We start from the raw sequence: 23,101 nt of genomic DNA, 5'->3' as shown, positions 1-23,101 counted from the left end.
TGTTTCGGCGGCGTTTCGGCGGGGGCGGGGGTGGCGACCGGTCTTCCAACCGGCTGCAACCGCCGCGATTACAAAGTAAAGTAAAAAAAAAACAAAAACCACTTGATAGGCTACGTAATGATTTACGTAGCCTATCACAGCTAGATTTTCAAAGTCAGCCGTGATAGGCTACATAAATCTTTACGTAGTCTATCACGGCTGACTTTGGGGGGGGGGAAGCACATACACAAATGGCGGCGCCCATGGGTGCCACCATTTGCATACGCGTTTTTTTTTTCCCCAAAGTCAGCCATGATAGGCTACGTAAAGATTTACGTAGCCTATCATGGCTGACTTTGGAAATCTAGCCGTGATAGGCTATGTAAATCGTTACGTAGCCTATCATGTGTTTTTTTTTTTCTTTTAAATTTACTTTTTTATTTCGCGGCCGGGGAGACGGGGCGCTCCCCCCCGGCCTGAATTTCAGCAGCGAGGGATGGGGCGCCTCCCCCCCGGCCTGAATTTCGGGGGAGAAATGGAGCGCCTCCCGCCCCCACCGAACACAGCTGCGGGACCAGGTAAGGGACTTTCGTCCATCCTTAGGAGAATATAAGAATCCAAACTTAGACAGTATGTTCTCCTTCCTAGGTCCTTGAGGTCAGTGACTTGGGCTGCAGTGGACCCAGAGCAAGGGCTTGAGCAGGAACTTAACAAGCAGCAGGCAGAAAACAATGCTGTGCTGATGAGGTCAGGGCAGAAGGCAAGGCTCCAAGTGGTTAAACCAGGCCTAGCCAGGCCAGAGGCTTCAGTCACAGAAGCTCATGTTGCACAATCCTACTCCATGCTCTGTTCTGAGGCCCAAGTGTTTGTGCTATATATTACATTTTTACCCTGCCCTTACTCCAAGGTGTTCATGGTGGCATATAAGGTTTTCCTCCCCACCCCCATTGTGCCATTTTATCCTCACAAGAAGCCTGAGTGGAGAGAGAGTGACTGCTCCGAGGTGACCTGATGAGATTCATGGCTAAACAAGCATGGCTGAAGTTGGTATTCTAACCACTACACCACACAAGGTTAGGACCCAGACTCAGGTCATGAGGTTTCCTGGTTCAAGTCCGGCACACTGTTATGCAGAATCTTCACTCTGAAGATGGCAGGATCACTCACCCATCTACCTCCCAGAACAGCCCACAGATCCAATTCTTAATTGCATCATCAGGAGACGATTCGGGTGGCTTTAAAAGAGGACAAATCCATGGAGGGTAAAAGCTGTTGATGGCCACTAGTCCTGATGGCTCTATGCTACCTCCAGAATCAGAGGTAGAATGCCTATGTACACCAGTTGCTGGGGAACATGAGTGTGAGAGTGCTATTGCACTCATGTCCTGCTTGTGGGTTTCCCATGGGCAGCTGGTTGGCCACTGTGTGAACAGAATGCTGGGCTAGATGGACCCTTGGTCTGATCCAGCAAGGCTCTTCTTCTGTTTGTTTACTTGTTTACTTACTTACTGTATTTTTAAACCAACCAATAACCAAAGTTCTCAGGGTGGTGTACAATACCTTAAAAACATACAGTACAAACATCTAAAACAAAGAATAAAAACAGGGCAGCATGAAGCCAAGATAAATCCAGTAACAAAGAATTACAACACCATAAAACCAAATTAAAACCAGCAGCAGAATAGAGTACTAATGTATCCATACTCTGAGAATGCAGAGTTGAGAGTTCTTTTAATATCCTAGAAGCCAAAGCAGGAAGGAGCCTGATGCAGCACTGCTTCCGGTGTGCTCTGGTTGTAAGTATTTCTGCCCCTGAAAGCAGAAATCAAGATGGGTGAAATTTCAGGGGAACTGTAGTAAGTACTTGCACCTGTAAAAAAAATTAGGTTTATGTGTGAATGTGAATATTTTTATTCTCTTTTATAGCATCATTATCAAGTCGTCTAAGGGACTGGGCATGCCCTGATAATAAATAAAGCATTTGCCTCCTGACCCAACACATACACACACACGCACACACTGCTGTGGTAGCATGTAGAGCCTGCTATGTAGTTTCATTTGTCTGTTGCAGAGGTTGTTGTTAATTGTGGTTGTTGAGGAGATCTTTTGACTCATTCCGGCAAGGCTGCCTTTCATATGGTTGGCTAGCAGGAATACTAGGATGGGGTTGCACAGAGTCTGCTTAGCTGGTTTCACACTGTGCACATGGTGGCATCCTGCAAAAAGAAAAAGACAGCGGGGGTGGGGGGGATACCTATCTTCTTATTGCAATGCATTAGGTGTGGATTTTCAGACACTGAATTGACTCAAACTTTGCTGCTGTTTTTTTCAAAAGACCATTTCTCAAACTGTGATTTTATTGCTAACTTTCCAGGAAGCCTCCAAAAACATCCCTGTGCTACTGTGCTTGCTTTTGTTTGTGGTCCTCAATGGATAGTGTTGCATAAGGCTGAACAAGTGCAAGACTGGGTTTGCCATTTGCTATTGAGAAAAGAGCAGTTCCTGCAGTACAACTGCCATCCTAGGGACCAAATGGAAAAATGTCAATTGTTTTAAGATCTGGTCTGTGTCTTACAGGCTGTGGCTCTCTTAAATATACTTTATACCCTGTCTCCATTTCAAGGAAGAATTCAAAGACTTATGGATGCTTACAGAATTCTTTTTTAGAGACTTGAAGAGACCCCCACTTGAAGGTCTGTAATGATGGGGTCTGGCGGACAACAATCAGCACAGAGTTCCACAAGTGAGGGGCCAGTACCAAAAATGCCCTATCCCTCAGGTTCACCAGTCTAATTGCTTTTCCATGTGGGCACACAAGCGGTAAGGACATCGGTTTCTGGGAAATCTCGTTCTTTTTTGGCTTGACAGAGTTCAGCAGCATGTACAATTCTCTTTGTGTTTGTGAGCTGAGTGGCGAGCTTTCCCCTGAACTCTGGGAACTTGTTTTGTACTTCCCCTCCAGGCAGGTTCTGCAATTTGCACAAATTTCCAAGGAAATCTGCCAGGGGGGAAACGTCAAAATAGTATACCCAGAAAAATCCACATACTGGTCCGCCTCACTGCAGATTGAGTCAGGTGCTGCAGCAGGAACTGAAGTAAAGAAAATTTGTCAAAATCCTCCCTGCAAATGGATTTTTCTGAAATGCCTAACTAGCAGGGCTTTCCAGGCTGAACTCAGAGTGTGGGCAGGTTGGCATGGGTGAAGGCAGTCCCTTAAGCAACCTGGGCCCAAACTGTTTAGGGCTTTAAAGGCCAATACCAGCACTTTAAATTGGGCCCAGAGATAAACTGACAACTAGTGCAACTAGTAAAGTACAGGTGTTGCATGATCTGAGCACCTAGCATTGACTAGCAGGGGGTTCTACTCCTCCCATCAAAGGATGGGTATAGCTTGGTCGGCTCCCACTAAAATACCCATTGGGACATTGTAAAAATCTGTCTTCAGAGGCACTTTGTTCTTCATCCAAGGGTCTGAAAAGTAGGGATGTCAGAGAATTCCGCCATGGATCTCGGTGAGGCCAAATGCCAGTGCATTTGGCCCCCCGAAATCCATGGCGGAACGAAGCCCCCGCCCGCCGCCCCACGAAAGGCACACAAAACGGAGCACTTACCTGCCGCCATTCGCTTCCTCATTATAGCTGTGATAGGCTACGTAAGTATTTACATAGCCTATCAGGACCAAAATAAAGCAGATGCAAATGGCGGCGGTTACGGCGGCCGCCATTTGCATTCCCTTTTTTTTTTGCCGTTTTAGCCTACATAAATAGTTATGTAGGCTATTACAGCAGGAAAAAAAGGGAACACAAATGGCATAGTGGCCGCCATTTGCGTTCCCTTTTTTTTCACCATAATAGCCTACGTAAATATTTACGTAGGCTAAAACAGCCCCCCCAAAAGGGAACGCGAATGGCGGCCACTACGCCATTAGCGTTCCCCTTTTTTTTCACCGTAATAGCCTACGTAAATATTTATGTAGGCTAAAATGGCGAAAAAAATGGGAACGCATATGGCAGCCACCGTAGCCGCCGCCATTTGCGTCCGCTGTTTTTTGCGTGTGTTTTTTGCCGTGATAGGCTATGTAAATATTTATGTAGCTTATCACGGCAAAATACAGGGAAGCAAATGGTGGCGGCTATGGCAGCCGCCATTTGTGTCCCTGCAGGCTGCCCAGCAGCCGGATGTCCGGCTGCGGGCGGCCTTGGCCGGCAGCTCCGTGGAGCCGTCCAGAGAGAATTTCGGGGGGAGGAATGGAGCGCCTCCCCCCCACTGCAAATGTCATTGTCACCCCTCGAAAAGGTAAGTGACTTTCGTACATCCCTACTGAAAAGTGAGGAATATGTCGACTTTCCTAATACCTTCCCTACATTTGGCTATAAATGTCGTCAATGGCCTCGGCAAAGTCTTTGTCTCTCAGCCAAACTCTCAATGTGTAAAAAGTTGTTGCCTAGTGTAAGCCTTAAGTTGAGTTATAATTTAAATATCCTTGATTAGTTTCATCCCCAACTCTTGGTGAAGTGTATGAACAGAATAAATATATGGGCAGAATCTGGTCCAGAACCTCCTTGGAAATTTTATTATTAACAGAGAAGACAAGGCATGTTTTCTCCCGATTTACTTGATGTGTGACCTTCAAAAGGACTTGTGATAATTTAATTCAAAGTTGTGCTGTCTACATGTTCAGCACCTCATTTTGCCTATGTAACCGTGAGAAGAGAAAACAGTGAAGCTGACACTTTGAAGTTCCCAATGAGAAGGAAAGTTGGCAGGCTTCCTTTTGCTCTGCTGTTAAATATCTCTATTTAAATGCAAATTATCATCTTACAGACACACACAAAATCATGTAACAGGAAGCAGGTAGGCATGTCAAAGTCCTTTAAAAATAACCAGGATCCCAAATTGTGTTTACTCCCAGGAGAGGAGGAACAGTCAGGCAGCATGTTTGATTTAATGCTAAGAATCATATTAGTACCATGGAAAGTAATTTAATCTGGGATGACAATTTACTTTAGAGGATTTGAGTTGGAGGTGGGACAACCATGAATGCTCAAGCTTGCTGGCATTCTCCAAGGGCCAATCTACACAGCTGATTTAATGCAGTGGTAGAGCACATTGGGGTAGTTTGCAACCAATGATGTTGTCACTAATCCGCTGCCATCCCGGCCCGCAGCCTCCATCCCCAAAATGCACATTTTTGGAAAGTCCTTTTACTCCATTGTTTTTCTTAAATGCGGCTCTGGGGCGGTTCTGCAGCAGTGTGCTCCATCCCCCTGCATTTAATCCTGGGCATGCCTCTGTGACATGGCTATGACATGGCAGTAACCTGGTCAAGGGGTGAGGCTGACCCTTCTTCCCCCCATTCCCTCTTTTCCCCCATTTGCAGTAGGGCTACTTTCACAATAAGTAGCCTCCTTTTCCTAGGGATGGACGAAAGGGACTTACCTCGTCCCACAGCTTGCATCGCGGTGGGGGGGAGGCACTTCGCTTCTCCCCCCGAAGTTCAGGCGAGGGGGGGAGGCGCCCCGCCTCGCCCGGCCAAAATTCAGGCCGGGGGGGAGGCGCCCCATCCCTCGCCGCCGAAATTCAGGCCGGGGAGGAGCGCCCCATCTACCCGGCCGCGAAAAAAAGAAAGTAAAGTAAAAAAACAACAACACACACCCGTGATAGGCTACGTAATGATTTACATAGCCTATCACGGCTAGATTTCCAAAGTCAGCCATGATAGGCTATGTAAATCGTCACGTAGCTTATCACGGGTGACTTTGAAAAAAAAAAAGCTCGTACGCAAATGGCGGCACCCATGGGGCGCCGCAATTTGCATTCCTTATTTGGTCCCGGGTAGTCTACATAAAGATTTACGTAGACTACAGTGAAAATAAGGGCACGCTATTTGCGTTGCCCTTATTTTCACCGTAGTCTACGTAAGTCTTTACATGTAAATAAATCTTTACATAGACTAGACGTGCCAAACACATCACGGGTGTGTTTTTTTTTTTTACTTTCCTTTTTTATTTTGCAATGGCAGCGGCGGCAGCCGGTCAGAAGACCGGCTGCCACCGCCATCCCCGCTGAAACGCCGCCGGGACCCGCTGCCGAGAGGGACATTCGCACGAGGTAAGTCCCATCCCGGGGGGGGGGGGCGGCGGAGAATTTCACCACCAATTTCGGGGGGCCGAATGCATTGGCATTCGGCCTCCCGGAGATTCGGGGAGAAATTCTCTGCTATCCCTACCTTTTCCCATTCATAATAGCAGTAGTGCTGTTTCATTCACAATAGTGGAGTAGCTGGCTTATATGTAGTGCATAATAAAGAATACACTGAGCTGAGGGAGAAAGGGCAGCCAGGAGCAGGACAGGAGCCATGGTATTCCGCAGTCACATTACTGCGATACACCTACAACTTCACAATGGTGTGATACACCTACAACTAAGGACTACTCAGAAGAGAAGGAGAGAGCGTGGCCAGCCTCAATACTTTGCAGTTGCAATACACCTGCAACTTCGCAGTAATGATACACCTACAACTTCAATACTTTGCAGTTGCAATACACCTGCAACTTCACAGTAATGATACACCTACAACTTCAATCAGGAAATACACCTGCAACTAAGGAATATGAAGGGAAGGAGAAAGGGTGGCCAGTACAGCAAGGGAGCATAGACAGGGCTGGGAATACAAACCTCCCCAGTCACAGAATTGCCCTTCAGGGTAACGCAGCAGTTTGCTTTTTCCATTCACAGATAGCAGCCACTGATTCATTCATGTCTCCCCTTCAGAATAGTCCCCTGTGTGTGTGATTTTCCTGTGTGTTTGTGAGGAGGAGGCTTAGTCCAGATTGGGGAAGTGGAGGCAGTAGTAGCAGCAGCAGCAGTCCCTGCTGCAGACTCCAGAGCACGAGCAGAGGGAGGCAATGCCAGCCCTTTCCCTCCATGCAGGACTTAGGCGGCTCCTGTCTTCCTGCCCGTCAGTCTGTCCCCGGGCTTCAGTATTGCTGGTTGGTGGATGTGAGGGGGAGAGGCACAGAGTAAACTATCCAACATTACTTACCTCTTCCATGAAAATTCCCTGAGCAGGGGAGCATGGAGAGGGGCGGGAGCAAGCCTCTGTCATTGGTGGAGCAGCATCTGTGGGGTTGACGATGTTAGCTTCTACTAGCGGGAGTCCACCCATCCAACTGTAAAGTAATTAAAGTGCAGTTTAACCGTGAAAAGTGGGTTTTAAGGTAGCGCTTGCTCTGTACTTTTTGCTTTATGTGCCTGGGACAGACCAAAAGTGATTTCATTAAAATCCGGATAATACCAGAAGCACTTCTCATTCCATTTCCATGTAGACTACCCCCAAACTACACTCCGAAGCTCAGTTCACCTCAGTCCTCTTTTCATTTGCAACCTGATTTCCTTTTCATTCGAATGGGGAAAGTGTGCATTTTCATGTGCATTTTCTAGGGATGTACAAAAGTTCCGACATGGATCTCAGGGAGGCCGAATGCCAGCGCATTCGGCCCCCAAAATCGGTGGCGGAACAGCCCGCCACCCCCACCCCCCCGCCACGGGACTTACCTGGGGTGGATCTTCCTGGCGGCGGCAGCTCTGGCGGCAGTTTGGCGGCGGTTCGGCGGCGGTTCGGCGGTGGCGGCTGCAGCGGCCGTTCTTCTGACTGGCTGCCGCCGCTGCCATTTCCAGGTTTAAAAAAACAACAACAAAACGTGATAGGCTATGTAAAGATTTACGTAGCCTATCACGGCTAGATTTTTAAAAAACACCGTGATAGGCTACGTAAATCTTTACGTAGCCTATCATGGCTGACTTAAAAAAAAAAAGTGCGTACGCAAATGGCGGTGGCCATGGCAAAAATAAGGGGAACGCAAATAGCGTAGATGCTACGCTATTTGTGTTCCCCTTATTTTCGCCGTCTTAGTCTACGTAAATGTTTACGTAGACTAAGACGTGCCAAAATAAGGAACGCAAATGGCGGCTGCCATGGCCGCCGTCATTTGCATACACGCGTTTTTTTTTTTTTTTAATCAGCCGTGATAGGCTACATAAAGATTTACGAAGCCTATCATGGCTGACTGCAGGGACGCAAACGGCCGCGGCTACGGCCGCCGCCATTTGCGTCCCTGCTAGCCAGCGGCCGGATGTCCAGCTGCTGGCGGAGCCGGCTGGCGGCTCCACAGAATCGCTGCGGAGCACAGCCGGCCGGCCAGGATTCCGAGGGGGGGGAGGAACGGAGCGCCTCCCCCCCTGGTGAGGATTCTGGGGGGAGGTACGGAACGCCTCCCCCCGCACCATCAGCATAATCCCCGAAAGGTAAGTACCTTTCGTACATCCCTAGCATTTTCCAAAAGCGCGCTTTCTGCCATTGACTCAAGCATAAAAGTGTGTTGTTTTATAAATGCACATTTTAACATGTGCATTATTTTTTTTAATGCATTTTTTGAATGTGATTGCAGTTTTAGAATTTGCAAGCATTTCCTGAAAAACTCACTCCCATTCACATTCAGGGTTGCAAACAGGGCAACTTCTGATGATTTGCAAACTGAAACAAAATTCTTGTACATCTCTAATTTGAGGACATGCACAAGTAGGAAGGTGTCTCGATCAGGAGATCATTATCAAACTGCTTCAACTAATGGCATTTGGTTGCTCACTTCATTGCTTCTTTCTGTAAGAACATGGAGTTGATTTGATCTATGACCCCTATGAGGTCATAGATTAGAAAATAAGGATTCCCTGAGAATATTTTGCATTTACAACTCTCCAATGGCCTGTGCATCAACAGTTTCCCTTAACTGTTATTCTAAAAACTTTGCCTACCTGTACATGCTGTCATGAATAAAAATCAAGTGTCCATTCTGCCATGTGCACAAGTTTGTAAGCCACAGCACTCAACAGTTTTCAAATATGAAAAATACACCTTTGTTATTTGAATATGTGGCAGTGTACACTGATGGTACTCATTTTTCTATATACTGAAGTTGTCTCCATATAGAGGCAATATAATATGTGATGTAGCCAAATGTCTTCTACCAATTACAGTGCCATCAAAGTAATCTTGCCTGCCAACATGCAGTCGTTTGAACATATTTTCCCTTCCGCCCAGTTGGGAGGGAAGTAGAAAGCATTAACAGTTGCTCAAGGGACCCCGGTAGCTCTGCCACAAGCTGCACATGTAGCAGGGCAGGGTGACAAAGGATCAAAGTGCCATGGTACCCTGGCAGGTTTGATTTCAGATAACATAGACTCACAAGTGTAGACAATTATCCCAAACCTACCTTCTATCCAGTCCATTTTCTGTCCAGAAAAGGATTATCCATGACTGGATGCGCAAATATCTTCTGTAAGCTAGCTAAGGTTTCAGAATGGTGGTGCACATCTGGATACACAGCCAAATACACATCCCACTGAAAGCAGAGGACATTTGGATGTCTATCTGGATGTGAACTCAGATTCAAATCCCATTGAAAGTTATGGACACCATCTACATTCAGATGCCTAATGCAACGTAGACTTGCAGTTCCTAAAAGCAAGATATCTGAGGCACCTGTCACGGTTTCTATTGATATCCAAGACCACGTCTCCATGACAACGGAAGGAGAAGCGAATGGAGGAGTACCAGATTTTTTTTAACAGAATCGGCTTTGCGCCTTTGCTGCACTTTGGTCCATGCAGGGCTCCATGAGGGAGTGCTCCTCACCAGTAAAAATCACTTCACAGAACCCCATCACTTCCTGGTGGGGGTGGGGGTTGGAGTGAACATCATCTGACTGGCAGGGGCTGCTGAACCAATAAGAGAGACTTCCCCCCAACCCCGCTCTCCCCCTTTCTCCTTTCCCCTGAAGGTCCAGATGCACCTGCATTTCTGGAGCAAGCTTCATTGAGCACAATGGGAGTTACTTCCAAATAGACACACATATGCTTATGCTGAGAAAGATGTGGGGGGGACACAAGGATGGGAAACCAGCCCCCTTTCAAACCACAGGATCTCTGTAAGGAAAGTATGAAGTAGTTACTTCCTAAGGCAATAAACCAAGATGTGGAGAATCTCAGGTTCGGTGAAGACGTTTACAGGCTTTAAACTTCAGTTCACTGGGTTTTCTGTAAATTCTGTGTGGGCATTCAGAGGGCAAGCCTCATTGAGTATAATGGGAGTTACTTCTGAGTAGACAAACAGATGCTTGTGCTGGGAAAGGGGCGGGAGAACACAGACATGGGAAACCAGTAGGGATGTACGAAAGTCACTTACCTGGTCCCGCAGCTTGCTTCACGGTGGGGGGGAGGCACTTCGGTTCTCCCCCCGAAGTTCAGGCCGGGGGGGGAGGTGCCCCGCCTCGCCTGGCCGAAATTCAGGCTGGGGAGAAGCGCCCCGTCTCCCCGACCGCGAAATAAAAAAGTGAATGTAAAAAAACACACACACACACGTGATAGGCTACGTAACGATTTACGTAGCCTATCACGGCTAGATTTCCAAAGTCAGCCGTGATAGGCTACGTAAATCGTTACGTAGCCTATCATGGGTGTGTGTTGTTGTTTTTTTACATTCACTTTGTAACGGCGGCGGCGGCAGCCAGTTGGAAGACCAGCCCCCGCCCCCGCCGAAACGCCGCCGGGACCCGCCGCCGAGAGGGACATTCGAGGGAGGTAAGTCCCATCCCAGGGGGGTGGGGGGGTGGAGAATTTCACCGCCAATTTCACGGGGCCGAATGCGTTGGCATTCGGCCTCCCCAAGATTTGTGGAGAAATTCTCCGCCATCCCTAGAAACCAGCCCCTTTTCTAACCAAACCGATACTGTGCAGTATCTCTATAACAAAGCTGTAAAGTAGTTACTTCCTAAGGCAATGAACCAAACAAGAGAGAATCGGAACCTTGAGATCGCTCTTTAGAGCATTTAGGGAATGTGCTTTAAACTGTGCCATTTCGATTGAGGGGGATCTCTGTAAATTCTGATGTGGGCATTCAGGGGACAAGCCTCATTGAGCACAATGGGAGTTACTTCTGAGTAGACACTAATTGGTTTGTGCAGGGACAGGAAACACACAGAAAACACCCCTTGACTGGGGTCACGGTGAAAAGGACACCCCTGGGCAGGCCTAGCATACCCGAGGTAAACTCAGGGGTTGGGGCACACAGCAACTATACCAGGGAGAACCCAATTTGAGGGAAACAATCGGACTTTAAGCAGTCTCAGGAAATCTGGTTTTTCCCTGATAAGCTCCAGGGTTGCCTCTGGGTGGCCATGATGTCATGTATCCCTAACGACCTCAATTCCCAGTCAGCTCGGAGTAAATCACTGCTGGAGACACTCCCCTAGCAAGATGTGGATCTGAACATCAGAAAACTCTGTGGAAATAATGGGATAGATCCTGCACATTCTTAAAACCCCTTATTTGGGCAAGTGGAATGGTACAAAAGTGTTCCACTTCAGCAGGCCTTCTAAGGTTAGGTTTTCTGAACAACATTAACTCATTCTGTTATGTTGGTAGGTACCCCATTCATAAACACCCACTCCTTTCCTGTGCTTAGGAACCAACCACTTTCCTCTCTTGCCATTGTACATTCACCATCTGTAAGAGTCCTTGCTGCTCAAAGTGTGTGGAAAGCTCGGCCGCAATTAGTGCAGAATCTTGAGTGCTGCCAGAACAGCAGTGGTGGATCTCCTGCATAGGTGTACCTACAAGCTCACCTTTGAACATCTTGGCTACTTCACTGTAAGGGAGAGAGCACATGTTTAACTCTCTAGCACTGAAATTGGTGGAAATAAAATTTTGCTTAACTTTGGATGGATTGTATCCTCTGTGTGCATCTGAATAGATTATTATGAACTTAAATAGAGGGGAACCTGTAATTTGCCTTCAATGTCCTTGAAATATCAGCTGTGAGATGCTGTAATTATCCTTGTGTGTCTACTCAGAAAGAAGTCCCACTGAGTTCAACGGGACTAATTCCCAGGTTAAAAAAAAATGGAGTCTCCATTATTTGGTCAGAAGTGAAAGATCGGGGGCGGGGTGTTATCATTTGGGTTGGGCACTACTGCATTTCTGTAGCAGGGATGAGTTATATATGACAAGCAATATATATGAAGTAGAATTAGGGATGGCGGAGAATTTCTCCACGAATCTTTGGGAGGCCGGGTGCCGACGCATTCGGCCCCCCGAAAGTGTTGGGGAAATTCTCCGCCGGCCCCCCTCCCCCCCCAGGATGGGACTTACCTTCGGCGAATGTCCCTCTCGGCGGCGGGTCCTGGAGTCGGTTCGGCAGCGTTTCGGTGGGGGCGGGGGCGGCGGCCGGTCCCCTGACTGGCTGACGCCGCCGGCCCGCCACCATTACTAGGGGTGGATGAAAGTCACTTACCTTTTCTCGCAGCTTGTTCGCGGTGGGGGGGAGCGCTTAGCTGCTCCCCCCGTGAAGTTCAGTCCGGGGGGGGAGGCTTCCCGCCTCGCCCGGCCGAAATTCAGGCCGGGGGGGAGGCTTCCCGCCTCACCCAGCCGCGAACGTGAAAGTTAAAAAAAAAACAAAACACGCCCCCTGATAGGCTACATGACGATTCACATAGCCTATCACGGCTAGATCTGCAAAGTCAGCCGTGATAGGCTACGTGAATCGTCACGTAGCCTATCACGGGTGACTTAAAAAAAAAAAAAAGCGCGTACGCGAATGGCGGCCCCCATAGGGAGCCGCCATTCGTGTTCCTTATTTAGTTCCTGTAGTCTACGTAAATGTTTACGTAGACTACGGCGAAAATAAGGGCAACGCAAATAGCGTTGCCCTTATTTTCGCCGTAGTCTACGTAAACATTTACGTAGACTACAGCGACCAAATAAGGAACGGGAATGGCGGCTCCCTATGGGGGCCGCCATTATCCGTACACACTTTTTTTTTTTTTTTTTTAAGTCACCCGTGATAGGCTACGTGACGATTGACGTAGCCTATCACGGCTGACTTTGCAAATCTAGCCGTGATAGGCTACGTGAATCGTCACGTAGCCTATCAGGGGACGTTTTTTTTTTTTCTTTTATTGCAATGGCGGGGGCGGCAGCCGGTCGAAAGACCGGCTGCCGCTCCCGCCCCGCTCGAACACCCGACGAACCGCTAGCTGGACCCGCCGCCGGGAGGGACATTCAGGGAAGGTAAGTCCCATCCCGGGGGGGGGTGCGGGGGGCGGGGGGGTGCGGAGGATTTCTCCCCGAAACTTGTTCGGGGGGCCGAACACGGTGGCGCTCAGCCCCCCGAAGTTTCAGGGAGAAATTCTCTGCCATCCCTAACCATTACAAAATAAAAAAGTACAGTAAAAAAAAAAAAAAACACCCGTGATAGGCTACATGACGATTTACGTAGCCTATCACGGCTAGATTTCCAAAGTCAGCTGTGATAGGCTACGTAAATCGTCACGTAGTTTATCACGGGTGACTTTGGGGGGGAAAAAAAAACACATACGCAAATGGCGGCCATTTGCGTTCCTTATTTGGACAGGGGTAGTCTACGTAAAGATTTACGTAGACTACGGCGAAAATAAGGGAACGCTATTTGCGTTGCCCTTATTTTCGCCGTAGTCTACGTAAATCTTTACGTAGACTAGACATGCCAAAATAAGGAACGCAAATGGCGGCGCCCCATGTGTACGCGCTTTTTTTTTTTCCAAAGTCACCCGTGATAGGCTACGTGACGATTTATGTAGCCTATCACGGCTGACTTTGGAAATCTAGCCGTGATAGGCTACGCAAATCGTTACGTAGCCTATCACGGGTGTTTTTTGTGTTTTTTTTACTTTTTTATTTCGCGGCCGGGGAGACGGGGCGCTCCTCCCCGGCCTGAATTTCGCCGGCGAGGGATGGGGTGCGTCCCCCCCTGGCCTGAATATCGGCTGGGCGAGGCGAGGCGCCTCCCCCCCTCGCCTGAACTTCGGGGGGAGAACCGAAGCGCCTCCCCCCCACTGCGAAGCAAGGTGCTGGACAAGGTAAGTCCCTTTCGTCCATCCCTAACTAGAATAGACTTGGGCAGAATTTGAGTCCGTGTAAGTCATCACCCCAATTCACAACTGATCTTTACTGAAAGTTTTCCATAGGTCTTCAGAGCTTGTTTGTCTCCCCCACTCCCTCCTTCATTTCTAACCTCCTATCCTCCAAGGCAGTTTGGTGTTGTTATTAGCTTTCTGCACAGTGCTTCAGTAGATTTTTTTAAATAAGAATTGTCATCATTATGGGTTAAAGTTGTATCATTTGTGCCACATGGAGTCCCCTTCCTGTCAGCCAGAATGAGCTTGCCGTAATGTAAGTTCTGGTTCCAATAAACGAAGCCAGGCAGTGACAGGAAATTATATGCTGATATCAGCAACTGTGTTTCCCAGGCATAATTGCCTTAAATGAACTTTGTTGCATCACGGAGCTGATGCTTTTAATGAGGTGGTTGGCATACATGTGTAATTGCTGTACAACATAATCAGTAGATTCTATCAACATCGTGTAAGTGTCAGAAAGCGGTGAAATTTGGCTGGAGAATGTGGTTTCTGGTGACCTGTTGATGTTATACATATGTAACAATGTCTTCTTCTGTAGAGCAGAGAAATTTCAAATGTGCCACAAGCATGCCTTCCCTTTCCAAGCTCATGGTTAATATCCACAATTCTTAGTAGAGGAATTTTCAGCCAGGGTATGAGAGTAAGATGGTGGGGATATGACAGTAAGACCAGAATTTTTGGTCACCTTGGTTGATGGCCTATGCTGGGAACTGGAAGGGGGCGGGGGTGCAGCTCTATTCTCTATTTAATGTCGGGCCCGGCTTCAGCACTGCAGTGGGCCTTGTAGTTTATTGCTAGAAATTGATTAGAAGTCGTCTGGAAGGGTCTGGGCCTATTCAGCCTGTGGAATGTCAGGATCTGTGTGATTCTGCCAGTGTTCCAGAGCAGAGCCAGAAGGGAGTCACCCTTCTCCCTGTCCACCTGCTGGTCTGGCCTCGGCAAGCAGGGAGGCTGGAAGCTCTTCATGAGAACCTGACAGAAGTGGGGTGGGGTTTGCAGAAGGGTCACCCAGGTTGAAGTGTCAACACTGGAGGGCTGAGCACTGATGACCTGTTAGGGGAGAGGCCTTGCTGAAAGGACAAAAGCCCTTGTCTGTCAGGAGGTATCTTACAGTCATGCCTTCCCCTTTCAAGATGATGCAAAAACGAGGCTTCTCTTGCCAGGAGCATCTCATCTTCATTGCCTGAAACTCTCTGTTTGGATCTACCATCATCTGACCCTCTGGAGGCACTCTGCACATGGACTCACTTTCTAATTGGAACTTTGGATTGCTAAGGACTTGCCATGAGAAGAACTGTGATGCTTTTCATAGACTATTAACTAGGGATGGACGAAAGTCCCTTACCTGGTCCCGCAGCTTTTTTTTGGGGGGGGGGAGTGCTCCGTTTCTCCCCCTGAAATTCTTGGTGGGTGGGGAGGCGCCCCGCCCCTCCCCGCCGAAATTCTGGCCAGGGGGAGGCGCCCCATCCCTCCCTGCTGAAATTCTGGCTGGGGGGGAGCACCCCGCCTCTCCGGCCGCGAAAGAAAAAAGTAAAGTAAAAAAAAATAAAAATTGATAGGCTACGTAAAGATTTACATAGCCTATCACAGCTAGATTTTCAAAGTCAGCCGTGATAGGCTACGTAAAGATTTACATAGCCTATCACGGCTGACTTCGGGGGGGAAAAAAAAAAAGTGCGTACGCAAATGGCGGCGCATTTGCATATGCTGTTTTTTTTTTTTTTTGCCTGCCATGATAGGCTGCGTAAATACTTATGTAGCCTATCATGGCAGCCTGGCTGGACGCAAATGGCGGCCGCTATGGCAGCCGCCATTTGCATCCGCAGCAGCCAGTCCGCGGCCGGAACTCCGGCTGCAGACAGCCCTGGCTGGCTGCTCCGCGGAGCCAGCTGGGCAGGATTTCAGGGGGGAGGACCAGATCACCTCCCCCCCCATCGAGGATTCCGGGGGGAGAGACGGAGTGCCTCCCACCGCAAATCACATCTGCAAAAAGGTAAGTGACTTTCGTACATCCCTACTCATGTAGCATAGAGTTACCAAGGCAAAAGCGATGGCATGGAACTCTCTGCTTGTGCGGGTTGTGTGGGTTTACTCTATGCCTTGACCTTGTGGTGCAGAGATCCCAAAAAGGTTGGGCAAAGTCTCTGTGGGTGTGGATTTGCTTGGGCTTTTCCTAGAACTCTTTCCTTTGATTGCCTGGATGACCCCAGGAATCATTCCAGTTCCTTGTGTCAATTGTGGAAATTCATGGCTTTGATTGCCTGGGAAGGGTAGAGATGGACGGACCCATCTCCGTCTGGAGTGCAGGGGAGCTCTATGAGCCTCCTCCCTCTGCTCGCGCGGCCTGGACCTGCTCGGTGAGCCTCTTTCACCCGCCCCTGCCCACCAACCCACCTGATTCGCCCCTCCTCTGTGCACTGAGGACTCTGGCAGTCAAGCCCTCGTGCACACAAGGGCTTGGCTGCCAGAGTCCTTGGCACCACGTGTGTGCCCCAAGGGCTCTAGCCATCTCCTCCTCATGAGAAGGAGATGATAGAAAGGTTGGGATGCTAAGGCCTCATGCTGGCCCTATCAGCTGTTAAGGGCTTCCTTGATAGCCGATGGGGGCAGGACGGGTCCTCGGCGCTTTGCACGCCCCAACATCTCTTGCTGTCTCCTCCTTGCAAGGAGGAGATCGCGAGAGTGGTGGGGGCACACGCAGCAACAACATCAGGCTTCTCCCTGCCACTTGTCGAGCTCTGGGGTGCTCGGCAACCAGGTTTATCAGTGCCCCACATCTCAGTGAGCAGGGTCCAGAGGACCAGGTGTGCAGGAGTCCACCAGCCTCCCAGATGAAGGCAGGTGCTTGTGACATCCCTGGGGAAGATTGATCCCAGGAATCATTCAGGTTACTGTATCTTGTCCTCAATTGCCTGGGAAGGATGACTGAAGGAATCTTGAGCCCCTTCCCCTGTGTTTGGAGTCTCAGAGATGTCAGTGGGGAAACCCATGGTGTGGATGTTCTGGAACTACAGTGAGCGATATGATTTCTGAAGAGTGTAATCATTAAGCTTTTGTCGTGAGGTTTCCTGCAATAAAGAAAGAAGTCTCACTGATTTGGGCGTCTTGTGTCAGTTTGCCAAAGTGTGTCTGCTGGAAGGATCGGGAGTTACTACATTTAATGTGTATCCCACCCTTCTGCTAAAAACAGTACTCAAGGCAGTTAACAGTAAATAATAAACAGTAATAAAATACAGGCCAAAAATAAAACTTTATGAAACATAAAAACAGATCCAGACAAGCACAATACATCCTGCCCTACCAGCAAGTGCAAGGAAGCAATAGGGGAGGCCTGAGGTGTCACAATCAGCCCTGAACAAGCGCCTGGCTGCTGAGTGGTAAGCAGGGGTTGCTGATGTCAACAGGAGTGCTAGCCAGTTGGCAACTGAGCCTGCAACATGCCACCTTGATCACCCAGCAGCAGTGAGTAGTTCCTTCAAGCGACCCACCTCAGTAATCGCTGCTGGCCTTGGGCATACAGCCAGTTTCGTCATGTACCCACAAAAACCCAAGTTTAATTTTGGGCTCTTTAAGAGAATTTGATGTATCCCAGATAGGAAAGGATGAGGAATCCACTGTTGGAATTTTTTGGCAGATTTCCCCAATCCCACACAGAAACAGACGCAGACCCAGATGCACCTCGTGTCCCCAAATCCATACATTTCAGGACTCGTGATTCATTCCATGGAACAGGAAAAATGCATCTGATTAAACGTGCACATTTAAAACATGCATGAACAAAAATTCACACATCTCAAAAATGTGTACAAACATTCTTTACTCAATGGGTGGATGTATACAAAAATGCCTACAATTGGCAATGTAGACAAAAATGAGCACATTTTCAAAAACATGCAAAAAAACCCACAGCCCGATATTTTTCATTGAAAAACCCGTATCCACATGGAACCAGCATTGAATGGACATGGAGCTGGGGATAAGATCTGTGAAATCAAACTAGACAGATTTGGTCATCCCTAAATTCCCAGAGAGGAATCGATGAGGGGATTCCTGTTTTTGCAAGTTATGCGAAGGACAGAGGAAGCATGCAGCATTTCTCTCCCTGCCATAGATTAAAAATTGTGAGGTCTTCCAACATAAACACACCTGACCTAACAGGCCAGAGGTAGTGGTAAGCACACAACTGACATATAATGATTAATACATTCATAATTAGTTTTCCAACTAAATGAAAAGGGGTTTTAATCAAGAAATGGGAAAGGTAATTCCCTGTGATTTTCATAGAGCATTCTGTTATAATGAACAAAAATTAATTGAAAATATACATTTCTGTGGGTAAATGCAGGAGGCTGTGTATCAGCAGTGCTTAGTAGAAGAATCAAAGCAATATTGCATTAATTGGTAAGAAGAATCTGTCAGTTTTGTTAAGCCACCATGCATATGACATTATGCTTTTAAAAAGAAAATCTTTGAAGAATTTATTCCATAGGCTGTGCTAGCTTTTATCTACTTGTAAAAAAAAGTCCTGCCCCTACATTTCTCTCCTTGCTGCTGCTGCTCAGCATGCTCACAGAAATACGATACGAAGCTGGAAATGAGCTAACAGAAAGTGGTGCGCAAAGCTCCACCATAAATTACCTCCAGTCCATATATGTTTGAAACTAGGTGTAGGGTTAGAGCCTCGTGTGGCGCAGAGTGGTAGGCGGCAGTATTACAACCGAAACTCTCCCCACGACCTGAGTTCGATCCCAGCGGAAGCTGGGTCTCGGGTAGCCGGCTTGGGTCAACTCAGCCTTCCATCCTTCCGAGGTCGGTAAAATGAGCACCCAGCTTGCTGGGGGAAAGGTAGTCACGACTGGGGAAGGCAATGGCAAACCACCCCGCTACAGTCTGCCATGAAAACGCCAGCGAAAGCGGCGTCCCTCTAGGGGTCAGTAATGACCCGGTGCTTGCACAGGAGGAGCCTTCCCTTTCCCTTTCCTCAGGTGTAGGGTTTCCAAGGAGCCCTTTTACTGCCAATCTTTCAATTGTGGTAAAGCATAACATTCTCTTAAAACTGCAATAGTGGCTTCCCTTAAGGAGTCATTCCAGGCCCAGGCTTAAAGGCACTGAAAAATCCAGTCTCTGAATCATCTTTTTTATTTTGTCTCTTCTCTCCTCGAAGGTGGGCCGTGTCACAAGTCCTGTGGAAACCAGTGTTGGGGACCTTCGGCAGATCAGTGCCAGAGCTGTAAGTATGTTAGATTAAGAAAAGAAGAATATAAAGCGAAAAGGGGGCCAGATTTAATACCTGTTAACAACCATCTTCCTAGCAGTCATCAGTGAGAAGTTTCTATGCAGCAGAAAGATATGGAATAAAATGGTAGAATCTTGAAGTAGTAAAATGGACCATGCCACAAGGTCAGACTGACAGTGGGGACTCATTTTTTTAATTTTTTTAATTTTCCACTACATGAAAAAAATACCTGAATGTACCAATGAACAGAGTTATTTCTGCTTGAAGTATCAGTCCTCTTCAAGGGAGAGGAGGCAGTGTGTGGGGGCTATGTTTTGTGACTGACAGCTCTGGCTTCTAATCACAGTCGATGGTTTTACCAGGGCTGCCCAATCTCAGTGCTTTGGGGCAGGGATGTTGAAGTAATATATTGCAGGACCAATTCAGTGTTCAGTGCTCTTTACTAGTTCGCCCCCCCAAGAGCAGGAATCTTAAAAGAGGTGTGGCAAAGTCTGTGGGGTAGTTGGTGTAGCACTGGGTGTCTGCTTGGAAAATGCAGGATGTTCCAGTCCTTCTGCCTCTGCCACTGTATGCTCCACATCTATCATCAACTCCTGTCCTCTTTCACATGCTGTGATTTTGGTACCAATTAAGCAGAAGACCAAAAGAGCCTTAAACCATATTTTATTAATCATAGCTCCCTAGCCCTTGCACCTATCCTTCTGAGATTTTTCAGACTTCTTGCCCGCTGACATCTATATCATGGATTTTATATACACCTTTTTTAAAAATGGAGAGGGAAGAGGAAGCAAATTACATCACTCCCCACCAAACGTTTTTGAAGACTCCCCTTTTACAAAAACACTGCACCCATCTTTTCACATTTTTTCACATTTCTTACCTAGGGCTATGTCTATGCTACATGTGATTTTCATGTCCACAACACACACACCCCTTCGGGGTTATAAGCTCATCCTTTAAAAAATAAATAAATCTCCAAACTGTAAAGGCTATTCTTGCACAAAACCTCTGCACCTATTCATCTGAAGCATCATTCAAATTTCATCTATTCTGGCAAGAAATAAAAATGTTATTGGCATTTACCTTCAAAAACAATTAAGGGTGCCTAGCACAAAAACTTCTAGACTTATCTGTCTGAAGTATGGCAGGAGTCTTCCCCTCATAGGTGGCTACGATTCCTGCAAAGTTTATCCAGTTCAACTTCTGTCAAACAGAAAACATGTTATAACCATTTGTTGATTTCCAATGGTAGTCCATGGGAGGCATGAAGCACTGAACTTCCAAATTAAGATTTGGATTCCCTCCCTGTCCCCTGCCCCAGTCGAATCAGGCAGCCTCTAAATCAGTCCTAGGTGAATTGGGCTGTTTTTCGAATGGCAGGATCAGGACTTGAACCAAGTCTTGTGATCAGTGCACACACCTAATATAAAAAGAAGAAATCTACTGCTCTCTGTGGGTAAGATGGTGGTGGAAGAGGATTATTTTGGAGAATATCAGGGAAGCCTGGACTCAGTGGATCAGCTGAGTGCCTTACCCAGCAACCTCTAGGAGACTACATCATAGTAGTGTTGTTTTGAAATTAAATTTTCAAATACGTTTATTTTTTAAGTCCATTGGCCATATAAGAGACATTCAGAGCTGATTCCTATCAAATGAATACCAAAATTCATTGACAAATAACAAAAGAAATAGAGCACTGATATCCAAAGCACAGGAGAATACTCTTATACTTCTTTGCTGACATCAAAGCAATGAGAAAACATGTAGACAGCTGAGTTCCAAAAAGATATGTAAAATCATTTATGCCTCTCTCACATGCCTTTAAAAAGGCGCAACCTATAAAATCATTAAAATATGAAAACATAACTGACGAAATCTAATCCAACATATATATATATCCAACAAAAGTATAGCATACAACAGGAAGAAAAAATCCTCCCACACCCCCACAGCAGTATAAAATACTCAACCTTCAATCCACTCAGAAGCTGTCTGAAATCCATTTTGTGCAGGAGAGGTGGTGGGAGGGTGCTGTCAGATGGACCTCCCTATAGAGGGAGTTCCATAATCTAGGAAGAACTGCTGAAAAGACTCTGTCTCTAGTGGCCATCAACACAGAAGCAGGCAGAGCATACAACAGGGTCTTAGATGATGTTCTAATGAACTGGGCAAGTTCAGGTGCCCCTTGGTACCTTGAGCCTAGACTGTTCGGGCTTTAAAGGTTAAAAAAAGCACCTTGAATTGTGCCTGTAAACCAACTGAGATCCAATGAACTAAACAAAGGACAGGTATTATATGCTTCATGTGGCAGGAACCACCCAATAACCTTACTAGTGCACTCACAGATCAACTGTAGTTTTTGATTAATTTTCAAGGGCAGCCCCACGTAGAGTACTTTACAGTAATCTAATTTGGAGGTCACAAAGGCGTGCATGACAGTCGCAGGGCAAGCTTTTCGTAGGACTGGTGGGTGCCTGCATTTCTCCAGTATAAAATAGATTTCATATGGCCATTTTGGATGAACCACACTGCCAATATTTATTTCCGAAATTCCTGCTTATCAAAAGCTACAATTATTTCATCATGCATGCTTCCATTGTCCCTCATGACGCATTGTCATTTTCAGGAAATACTTCTTTATAAGCAAGGGAAACAAAAATACTGATGATTATTCAAGTGAACATGGAAATATTTTTTACAGTGCTTCGTATGTTTTGTCCTATCTTGGCAGAAATTGTTTAGCTTTTGTTTGGTCAAGACATTTCTGAAGAAGGAACCAAAGATAGCTTTGATCAATGAGCTCAAGAGCAAAAAAAGAAGAAGGGGGGAGCACTCAAATGTATGATATGATGAATGTTGTTTTGAAGCACCATTCATCCATCCTCTAGGTCCTCCCACCCCACCCCTGCTCAAGTTTCTAAACAAGGAAACAGATTTTATTTCAGATGTGTGCATGAAAGCATCTAACACATAACCAAATGACATGTTTTGTTTCCAGAAGCAAATCTCTTGAGGGCACATCTGCATGTTAATACATTTTTTAATGGAGTCAGGGAATAGAAAATATTCTAATGAGCTTCCCTCCCATGCTAAGATCCAAATTATTTTCTGGGGGGTGGGATAAAGCTGAAAGATCTTAATCCCCATCTTTAATTTCAAATTACATGGGGAAAATAGCAGTTGGATACTTTTGTTCTGGAATGAATACTGTCCACCCCAGAGTGCTTTATGTGTTGCCTTCTTCTTACTATTTCTCTCTCTCTCTTTCTCTTTATAAATCTTTCTGGAACAACCAGCTGCATGTTTCTCTCTCTCTCTCTCTCTCTCTCATTCTCTCTCTCTTATTATCTATGTAAATAAAAATTTTCACACTTAAGAGGGCAATTAATAAGGAATTATAAACAGTGTGTATTATGAGGAAGAGATCACTTCAGAATATTATGCAATTAGCAAGCCATTATAAATTATAATGCTAGAAAAGCAGTGGGCAACATTTTGCTGGGGAGGGCTATTTTATATTCTCTTCAAGTTGCATACTTCTGTTTTATACTATTCTATTGTCTTTCTTTGATACATTCATAAAAAAAATACAAGGCACAAACAAGTCAATTTTAAACATTTTTCAGCCTCATTTATTTTAATAAGAGGAGAATTCAGTACATGTATAACTCTCCCACTCTGCTGGATCATGCCCATACAAACATATCTTTATTTGTATTTATTTATAAAAACATTTATATGCTGGCATTTCACAACAATAAAACCACAATATTTTACAATACCCAGATCAACATGCACAGCATATGTACATCACTCTAAATAAATGTTCTCTTACATCACCTTAGGAAAGAGTTCCACATTCAGATGTTTAAGT

The 23,101-nt window shown here is 46.6% G+C and overlaps 1 protein-coding gene across 1 annotated transcript in view; it reads left to right on the top strand.

Moving 5' to 3' along the window:
* Positions 1-23,101, top strand: part of ERBB4 (erb-b2 receptor tyrosine kinase 4) — a 719,874-nt gene that overhangs the window by 397,817 nt on the left and 298,956 nt on the right. Inside the window, exon 5 of the mRNA XM_084807761.1 lies at positions 19,156-19,221. Coding sequence (XP_084663887.1) covers positions 19,156-19,221 — 66 coding nt within the window. The remainder of the gene's footprint in view (positions 1-19,155; positions 19,222-23,101) is intronic.

This window comes from Heloderma suspectum, chromosome 1 (assembly GCF_057233095.1).
Source record: "Heloderma suspectum isolate Gila_16-S chromosome 1, 16-S_ref, whole genome shotgun sequence".
Classification (NCBI taxonomy): domain Eukaryota; kingdom Metazoa; phylum Chordata; class Lepidosauria; order Squamata; family Helodermatidae; genus Heloderma; species Heloderma suspectum.
This window is presented reverse-complemented; position numbering and strand designations above follow the sequence as displayed.